We start from the raw sequence: 9,961 nt of genomic DNA on the forward strand, positions 1-9,961 counted from the left end.
GAAACACACTAGAAATAGAGGATGTGTCTGAACCAACCTCTGTACAGAGTGATCTCTTTGGGGGACTCAAATACAGAAAGAAAAGTTTCTTTCCTGTAATTGACACACTAAAAGACTTAGTGTTATCAGAATGGAAGGAGCCAGAAAAAAGAATTTCTATCCCCAAAGAATTCCGAAATAGATTACAATTTGAGGACAATACTTTATGGGAGGAAATACCTAAAGTCGACATTCAGGTGGCTAAAGTAGTAAAAAAGACGGATCTCCCATTTGAAGATAGTGCCCAATTAAAAGACCCCCTTGACCGTAAATCTGATGCTTTACTTAAAAGGGCTTGGGAGACGTCTTCTTTAAATATTAAGACCAACATTGCCTCCACTTCTGTCGCCAGGACTTTATATTTCTGGTTGTCAGAATTGGAATCACACCTGGTAAATAAAACCTCTAGGGATTCCATTATAGAGTCTTTACCCCTCCTCAAATCTGCCACAGCCTTTTTAGCAGATGCTTCTGCTGAGGCTTTAAGGTTTTCGGCCAAAGAGGCGGCCTTGACCAATTCTGTCCGGAGATCTCTCTGGCTAAAACAGTGGGGTGGGGATACGAAATCTAAGTCTATGCTCTGCGGTATCCCATTCCAAGGTGAATTTTTGTTTGGCAGCGAATTAGACTCTATACTAGAAAATGCTGCAGACAGAAAAAAGGGGTTTCCGATTAATAGAATTCCCCCTAAAAAACCTTCCTTTCCCTTTCCCTTTCGTTCCTCCAGGGAAGAGAAACCTCCCTTTAGGGGCAAAGGAAAGACAGGTAGATGGAGCTACACAAAAGGAGGCGCAGGTCGAGGGTTTTTCTCTAACCCCGACCACAAGCAGAGGAAACAATGACGAACAGGTGGGGGGGAGACTTTCCCATTTCAGGCCCGAATGGGAAAAAATCTGCCAAAACCCTTGGATTCTCCAGACCATCCAGTCAGGTTACAGGGTAGAATTTCTCCATATTCCCCCACAACATTTTCAGAACCCAAATCTGCCAGAAAGTCAAACTCTCCATCTCTGGACCAACATCCAACAATTGCTTCAGATGGATGTGATTGTTCCAGTCCAGGAGATAGAAAAAGGGGAAGGATTTTATTCCCCTCTTTTTTTGATAAAAAAACCCAATGGGTCTTACCGTCTAATTATAAATCTAAAAAAACTAAACAAATTTATAAAGTACAAACACTTCAAGATGGAGTCGATAAAGTCAGCGACCCCCTTGATAGGAAAAAATTATTTTCTTTGTACGATCGATCTAAAAGACGCGTACTATCACGTCCCTATTTGCCAGGATCACCAAAAATACCTAAGATTCACAGTTCGTTCCCCGGGGGGAAAAATACTTCATTTTCAGTTCAAAGCCCTACCATTCGGGATCTCTTCGGCACCCCGTATCTTTACAAAAATTATGGCAGAGGTAGTGGCCCACCTAAGATTGAAGGGCATAATTATAGTTCCTTACCTAGACGACCTTCTTCTAGTTGCAAAGACCAAATCAGACCTAAAGACCCACCTTCAGTTAGTCATAGGTCTCCTCCAGGACTTAGGTTGGGTCATAAACAGGAAAAAATCAGATTTAAAACCAGAGATGGTGAAAAAATTTCTAGGGGTAAAACTAGATTCCGTGAAGCAGAGTTCTTTTCTACCGTTAGAAAAGATCCAAAAAATAAAGGAAAACATAAGTCTCTTCCAGAGGAAAGAGTCGTGCAGCATTCGAGCAGCTCTGAGTCTTCTGGGCCTTCTGACGTCCTGTATCCAGTGCGTGTCTTGGGCTCAAAACCACACAAGGACTATGCAGGCTTGGACTATCCGGGTGTGGGACAAAAACCCTCTACATCTAGACCACAAGGTAAAGATTCCCCTTTTAGTCAAACATTCACTATCCTGGTGGAAGAGTCCCATAAACTTAAAGAAGGGAGTTTGGTGGAATCCAAACCCAATCTTAACAATTCAAACAGACGCAAGCCTGTCAGGTTGGGGAGCTGCGTTGGCAGGCCACTATTTTCAGGGTCAGTGGGACAGCCAGACTTGTTCTAGGTCCTCAAACTTTCGGGAGTTAAAGGCAGTCCTAGAAACATTCAAAAAGGGCCACTTGCATATAAAAAATCAACACATAAGAATCCTCTCTGATAACACTACTACAGTAGCTTATTTGCGCAGGCAAGGGGGCACAAAGTCTAAATCTTTGTCTGAGTTATCACATCAAATTTTTAGGTGGGCAGAAACACACTTTCTATCCCTCTCAGCTATCCATCTCAAAGGTACAGAAAATATAGAAGCAGACTTCTTAAGCCGGGTTACATTAGATCCTCATGAATGGTCTTTAAACCCACAAACTTTCGGGGAAATCTGTCATATCTGGGGGACCCCAACCTTAGATCTTTTCGCAACCTATCTAAATAATAAATCCCCTAAATACTTTTCTTTAGACCATAGGGGCTCTCCTACGGGGTTAGATGCCTTCAGTCATACATGGGGGTCGGGGTTAGTCTATGCCTTCCCTCCCATACCCCTAATTCCCAAAATCCTGCAGAAACTAAGATCAGAACGGGCATTATTAATCCTTATTGCTCCATTCTGGCCAAAAAGAAGTTGGTTCCCGGTTATTCAGGAACTAGCTATAGATAATCCTGTTCATCTTCCTTATCGTCAGGATCTTCTTCTACAGGGTCCACTGTTTCATCAGGACGTGCGACATCTAAAGCTTACGGCCTGGATCCTGAGAGGGCATACCTAATGACCAAAGGCCTTTCTACCGGAGTGATCGACACTATTCAAGCAAGCAGGAAACCAGTGACTAACGCTATTTATGCCAAGATCTGGAAAAAATTCTGTACTTGGTGTGGGGATTATCCTCCTTCTCCAGAAAATCCAAACTTAGGCCAAATTTTAGATTTCTTACAGGCTGGGTTTTCTCTAGGTCTTAAACCAAGCACCCTTAAGGTCCAGATTTCGGCTTTAAGTATATATTTTGACTTTCCCTTAGCAGATCACAGATGGATCAGGAGATTCATTAAGGGCTGTTCCCGTATTAAACCACGTATACACAACCCAGTCCCTTCTTGGGATCTCTCTCTGGTCCTGAATATTCTCACAGAGCCCCCCTTTGAGCCTCTGGATTCTGCAAACATAAAAATCCTCACATTTAAAACTATCTTCCTGATAGCAATTACCACAGCACGTAGATTGGGTGAAATCCAGGCCCTCTCTCGCAGAGAACCCTTTTTAAATATCTTAGATGACAAAATAATTCTCAAACTAGATCCCCTCTTCCTTCCTAAAGTTGTGTCCGAATTCCACCGTAAACAGGAAATTATTCTTCCCTCCTTCTGTGCTAATCCTAAATCTGAACGGGAAAGGAAGTGGCAAACCTTAGATGTTAGGAGATGTGTTCTCTTTTACTTAGAAGCAACAAAAGAGTGGTGTAAAGATTCCAGTTTACTAGTTAACTTTGGGGGAAAGAATAGAGGGTTGAAAGCCTCAAAGGCAACCTTAGCCAGATGGATAAAATCCACTATATCTCTCTGCTACAAGACCACAAACACTTCCCTTCCGGGGGATATTAAAGCCCATTCCACTAGGGCCATGGCGACATCCTGGGCCGAAAAAAGGGGTGCATCTCTGGACCAAATATGCCGAGCAGCAACGTGGTCAAGTTCCTCGACATTTGCAAAGCACTATCGGTTGGATATTGCCTCCCAGGAGGACCTGGCATTCGGCAGGAAAATCCTGCAGGCGGTGGTCCCTCCCAAATAATGGGGTAATCTGGTAAGTCTCCAGGTGGGAGCCGTCATGGAACGTGGTGGAAATATGGAATTAGACTTACCGGTAATTCGGTTTCCACTAGTGACCATGACGGCCCCCCATTATTTCCCTCCCTTTCTTCCTTCTTGGAGATGGTTCTATGTGAAATTCCTTGCACTTGCATCCTTCCGGGTGGTACTTTGGTAGACACTGGTGTTGGGTGCTAGGGAGGAGCTTTTAATCTCTTGCGCTTCCTGTCCCTACAGGATATAGGAGCATCCTCCAGGTGGGGGCCGTCATGGTCACTAGTGGAAACCGAATTACCGGTAAGTCTAATTCCATATTTCTGCCCCAAAACATTGCATTGGCCAGTCAGATTTGAATGTCCAATCGCAGAGATCGGTGGGCGGGACCGATCCCATTGGCCACATGACACAATACACTGGGTGCGCTGGCGCCATAGTTGAGCAACCTATTGTACTTCTTATAAAGAGAAGAAAGGCAAGACTTAGAGGTCCAAATAAAGTAAGATATAGTACAGTGATGGCGAACCTATGACACGCATAGCCATTTTTGGTGACACGGGGCCGCCCAGTGCCCGCGGTCTGCCCCCCCTCCCTGTGTAATGTGCTGTCACTGTGTAAATGCCCCGTCCCTGTGTTTCTGCCCCCTGCTTACCTGTCCGGCGCCGCGTTGGTCCGCCCACCGTCTGCAACTCCTCCAGGCTGCAATGTGCGCTGCTCGTCAGGTGACTGAGGCGACCTGACGTCAGGTCACTTCAGTCACGTGACCTGAGGCGCGTGGTGCAACCTGGAGGTGCGGAGCCGTCTGCAGTAAAGCTTCAGGGAAGAAGACATCACTGGGTAAGTATATAAGTTTATTATTAAATTATATTTAAAGGGAGGCGGCTAGGGGTATTTTTTGTAGTAAAGGGAGGCCACTAGGGGTATTTTAGTAGTAAAAGGAGGCGGCTAGGGGTATTTTAGTAAAGGGAGGCCATTAGGGGTAATTTAGTAGTAAAGGGAGGCCGCTGGGGCATTTTATTAGGGAAGGAAGGCCGCTAGGGCCATTTTAATAGTAAAGGGAGGCCGCTGCTGGACATGTTATTAATAAGGGGAGGCCGCTGCTGGACATGTTATTACAAAATTAGTTTTTTTTCTAAAGGTGACACAGCACCCGAGTTTTGCTCGGTTTTTTGGCGAATTTTGACACACTAAGCTCAAAAGGTTGCCCATCACTGATATAGTACAAACCTTTACCACAAATTACAAGATAGGTACATAGTTAAGAAACATTAAATTGATGCAGAGTTACAGCGGTGGTATAGAGACAAAAGGCAGTCATGCCCGGACATGGAAGGAGATATGCAGTAATCGATATGTAAAAGGACTGGTTTGGGAACAAACATCAAACCCACAAACTGCAATGGACTAGCAGTACGTTTCAGCACAGCAAAAGCTTGTGCCACATAAAGAGTTGCAGGGAAGCCCATGTGATAAAATGCCAGTCCTTACCAAATCAGAGAATATAAAGAACTCCGATGTCCGGGTATGCCAGTCCTGACCAAATCAAAGAATATAAAGAACTCCTATGTCTGGGGGTGACTGGGTCCCCGACACGTGTTTCGGCTCATGCTGAGCCTTCGCCCCCAGACGTAGGCTCAGCATGAGCCGAAACGCGCATTGGGGATGCAGTCATCCTTGGACATCGGAGTTCTTTATATTCTTTGATTTGGTCAGGACTGGCATCCTTGAAAAGAAGGCAGAGGTCCACAGTGGAGGCAATAAATAATATTCAGTGATTTTACTATTTTTAGTCAATGTCACTCTTGTTTTTTCTATCTAAATTGGGTTGGAAACAGTTTCTAATTACATAAATGGCTGCAAAGCTTCTAAGAAGCGACTCTGCCAGTGGCCTTTACGTGCCCTTTACTGTAGAGCTTTTCTTTCATGCACGGTGGGAGACGGGTTTAGCTACTCATTTGCATATGTTTATTAAAAAACAAAATGTTGGTACAAAACAAAGACAGTGGCTACATGCTGCTTGGACATGGCTTCACTCCTGAATGCAAAAAAACTATTGCCTGATCAGTTTACACCAGGCATATACTAGCGTCTAGAAGATGATTAACATTTGTGTCACAAGAAACAATAGAGCCAGAATATTCATTAAAGGGGTATTCTCGTCTGGGCACTCACATTCAGTTTGATAAATCTGCCATATATGAACATTTCTTCAATTAGATGTTATTAAAAAAAAATGTTCCTGTGTGAAGATAATTTCTCATAAATGTCATATGGTCCATTAGAAACGAGATGGCTTCCATGGATACGGCCACCTCTGCTGGAGTGATTGCACAAATAAACAAAAAGTTTTTATATATGAAATGTCCCGGAGTTACTGCAGGTCCCACAGCCGTCCTGTAGTAATGATCGCTGAATCCAGGAGGTCAGGCAGGACTCAGTAGCTCATGTCTGGCCATTACTGCCAGAGTGTGAGGCGGTCGTATCCGAGGAAGCTATCTCATTTCTAAGTAACAACATGGCTATGTTTATGGGAAATTATCTTCACACAGGAACATTTTTTTTAATAACATCCAATTGAAGAAATGTTTATATATGGAAGATTAGTGAAACTGAATGTGAATGCCCAGACGAGAATACCCCTTTAACTAGAGAAGGTTGAATAAATCTTTCTCAAGAATTTGACAGTAATACAAGACAAGACTGTACTGTAATATGCTTCTTAAAACGTTGTCCCATCCAGTTATATGTTTCAAATTTATTCAAAAACATCTGTTTGTAGTATTAAAGGGATTTCACTATTTGTACACAGTATTTAAAGTGGTGACCTCATGTCAGTGGCATGTGACTACTGCAGCCTATCACTGGTGCTAGCAGGCCTAGGCGACATTCAAATCTAATATTTTAGATAGATTCATTATAAGAATGCAGCAGATGGAGGCAAACTTTTTGCAGTGTATGAACCAACCAGCAGGAAACACTGGATGTAAAGAAGCAGCAAGCAGCATATATATCAGTGATGGCGAACACTAGAGATCGAGTTCCCACACTACAACCAAGACCCACTTATTTATCACAAAGTGCCAACACAGAAATTTTATTTGTGATTTATACTCCCGCTTTGTCACAGCTTTCATTCATAACAGCACCCTGAGGACACCAATAAAGCAGAAAATAGAAGAAATTTGGATGATCATTGTAGCTTCTCTCCGGTGTCCCATAAACAGGAAGAATTGTCAGGGCCAGAGCAGGGGCTACAATGATAGTCCCACTTTAAAATATCTCTGTGCACGGCAAGTCCTGGGCTGTCTGTGACTGCAAGAAGATACCTGGAGTCCTCTCTGGTGATGGCCTTAGTGCCCACAGAAAGGGCTTTGAGTGCCACCTCTGGCACCCGGGCCATAGGTTCGCCACCACTGATATATATGCTTAGTGAGGGCCATAAAACTCTATGGGGGATGTATGGCATCCATCCCCGGCCTCCACTGAACTTCCACTATGAACATTTAAGGACAGTGCTATCAGTGGGAAAAGGGATACGGTTTTGAAATTTGCGAAGGTCAAATATGGGTCAGAACTCTTTTTCCTACAGGGAAGTCGGATCACTCCATAACATATAGTATAAAATCCCAGCCACCAAAATCTTTATATACTGTATTATGCAGCTAATGAGTCCCCCAATAGAGGGTATGAACGTATGTCCACTATACTCAGTGGACAGTGCCAATCTGATTTTTCACAGGGCCTTACTTGTCTTCGAATAGCTGGGCTACTTGTAGTGATCAATTCTGATCTGCATTACGGCACAATCAACTAACTATAAATGCACACTATCATACAGCCCTCCTTTTATTAGGTCTTATTCGGAGGATCGATCGCACTAGCTGACTGGCTCCTGGTTCATTTATGAGCTGCTTCTCAATGGGTGATAAAACATAGTTTAAGCTAATAGCTGCAAAAGGCAATTAGGCAAGGAGGGCCACAACTTTAACCATTTGAGGAATCCCCATAGTACATTTAAGTCCTAACGAGGTTAAAGGGGTTGTCCCTTTATTCTAGCAAATAATTGTTATTTTTTTCTAAAGAAAAGTTAGACAAATTTCCAATATACTTTCTGTATCAAATCTTTACAGTTTTCTAGATCTCTGCTTGCTGTCATGCAACAGGAAACTTTATTGTTTACATCCTGTAGATAAACACTGGTCCATGGTCATGTGATGTCACACCGGCGCAAGGGTCGTTAGCGTCAAACAATCTTTGATTACATTCTGTAATATAACGAGGCATGCACCTATGTATCATCACATGACCTTGGACCGGTGATTATCTAGGAAGTAAAGAATGAAGCTTCTAGTTGCATGAGAGCAAGCAAAGATTTAGAAAAACTGTAAAGAAGTGATAGAGAAAGTAAATTGGAAAATTGTATAATTCATACTTCATTACACAAACAATATCAATTATTTGCTGGAATGTGTTTAAAGTGAACAACCCCTTAAAGGCTATATGGTGAAGGCACATAAGCTGTGCTCTGCCACATCTCCCACTAACTTCTGTGATTGGTACTTGCAGCAAATGCAGCAGTTAACCTGTTAGGTGCAGTGGTCAAAGCCAGCCATACTGCTTAACCCCTTCCTGCTCTGTGTCCGATATATACCCCAGTGTAACACCCGTGATCGGAGGAGCTTAACCCGTTAAATACCGCTGGGGGAGGGGGGGTTCTTTCTCCCACAAATTGGTTTTCGGGGGGCGCCGATCATTGCTGTGGCATCACTGGGGTCCGATCTGGACCCCAGTGTTGCCTGCAAGAACTGCCGGCAAGATGGCGTCTATGACGTCATCTTACTGTATAGGCTGACACTGCTAATATCCTGCAATACATTTGTCCCATGCTAGAAAAAGTGGAAAAGTAAAAAAAAAAAAAGAAAGAAAAAATCAATAAAAATGCCCAAAAGCCCTAAAACATATAAAGAGACATATAACGCAAAAAAAAGTCTAAATTATAAAACAAACCCCACATATATAGTATCACCGCGTCCGTAACAACCCGTAGAATAACAGTAAATAATTATTGAACCCGCACGATATACACCATAAAAAACTCCAAAAATTATGATTTTTACCTATTCAATCCCATAAAAAATGCTATAAAAAGTGATCAAAAAACATATGTACTCCAGAATAATACTGGTGCAGAGTACAACATCTCCCGCAAAAAAAACAAGCCATCAACCAGCTCCGTAGCCAAAAAAATAACAATGTTATTCTACTTGGAAGACGGCAATGCAAAAATGATAGATTTTTTCCCCACATTATGGTTTTATTTGACAAATTTAGTAAAATGTAAGAAAAAATATTCATGTCTGGTAATCGTATCAACCCATAGAATAAAGATAACATGATTATTAGGCTATATGGTGAACACCAAAAAAGAAAAGTCAAAAATTCAGTACAGAATTGATGCTTTTCTACTCCTGCCCTCAAAACAAAGTTCCTAAATAGGGGATACCAACAATAGGGGATACCAACCCCAAAATGGTAACACTGGAAAAAGCATCTCATCCCGCAAAAAAAATGCCGTCACATGCAGGGGCGCACCTGCCATGAGGCGAGTTGAGCATCTCGCCTCAGGCGGCGCGCCTCCTGCCCGACGAGGGGGCGGCACCGTGCTTCCACTCCCCGTCAGCCGGCATCGAGTTCCCCGCCGCCGCTGGTACCGTGTCCCTGACCCCCGCTGTCGCCGTACAGGACCGCGTTGCTGCCCTCCGTCCGGGACCATGCTCCCCGCTGGCACTGTGCGCCGTGGTTCCGGCACTCCAGTGCTCTCTCCAGCTCCGTGCTTCCGGCCGCTGGCCCACACACCTGCCCCCGCATACCTCTGCTCCCAGCATGCCTCCGCTTCCGCCCTCCACACTTCGCCGCTACCCCCACTGCTCTCACTCCCACAGTCCCTGCTACCCTCCCCCCAGCCCAAGCTCCGGACCCCGACTCCGCTCCCGCGGTCCCCCCAACGAAAGCTCCCGGCTCTGACCCCGCGGTCCTGGCTGCACTCCCCCAGCCCAAGCTCCCGACCCCGCTCCCGCGGTCCCAGCTCCACTCCCCCCAAACTAAGCTCCCGGCTTCGACCCTTCTCCCGCGGTCCCGACTCTCAAACCCCCCTTCCCA

General features: G+C 44.3%; 1 protein-coding gene across 2 annotated transcripts; it reads left to right on the plus strand.

Moving 5' to 3' along the window:
* Nucleotides 1-555: 555 nt before the first annotated feature.
* On the plus strand, nucleotides 556-4,104 carry LOC140064283 (uncharacterized). Of its 2 annotated transcripts, XM_072111030.1 has the most exons (3): nucleotides 556-1,881; nucleotides 2,701-3,800; nucleotides 4,043-4,104. In XM_072111030.1, the coding sequence occupies exons 1-2, from the start codon at nucleotides 921-923 to the stop codon at nucleotides 3,786-3,788; spliced, it is 2,049 nt and encodes a 682-aa protein (XP_071967131.1). In that variant the 5' UTR covers nucleotides 556-920; the 3' UTR covers nucleotides 3,789-3,800; nucleotides 4,043-4,104. The 2 variants fall into 2 exon arrangements, with proteins under 2 accessions (XP_071967131.1, XP_071967122.1); XM_072111021.1 differs by lacking the exon at nucleotides 4,043-4,104 and having other exon boundaries at nucleotides 2,701-3,811.
* Nucleotides 4,105-9,961: the final 5,857 nt, after the last annotated feature.

This window comes from Engystomops pustulosus, chromosome 1, assembly GCF_040894005.1.
Source record: "Engystomops pustulosus chromosome 1, aEngPut4.maternal, whole genome shotgun sequence".
Classification (NCBI taxonomy): Eukaryota; Metazoa; Chordata; class Amphibia; order Anura; family Leptodactylidae; genus Engystomops; species Engystomops pustulosus.

What these genes read in the sequence shown, in the direction of transcription:
- LOC140064283 (XM_072111030.1), top strand. Translation starts at nt 921, where the DNA reads ATGGGAAAAAATCTGCCAAAACCCTTGGATTCTCCAGACCATCCAGTC. An exon ending in CTCTACATCTAGACCACAAG is followed by an intron (nt 1,882 to 2,700) that starts GTAAAGATTCCC and finishes CTTCTTCTACAG; the next exon opens with GGTCCACTGTTTCATCAGGA.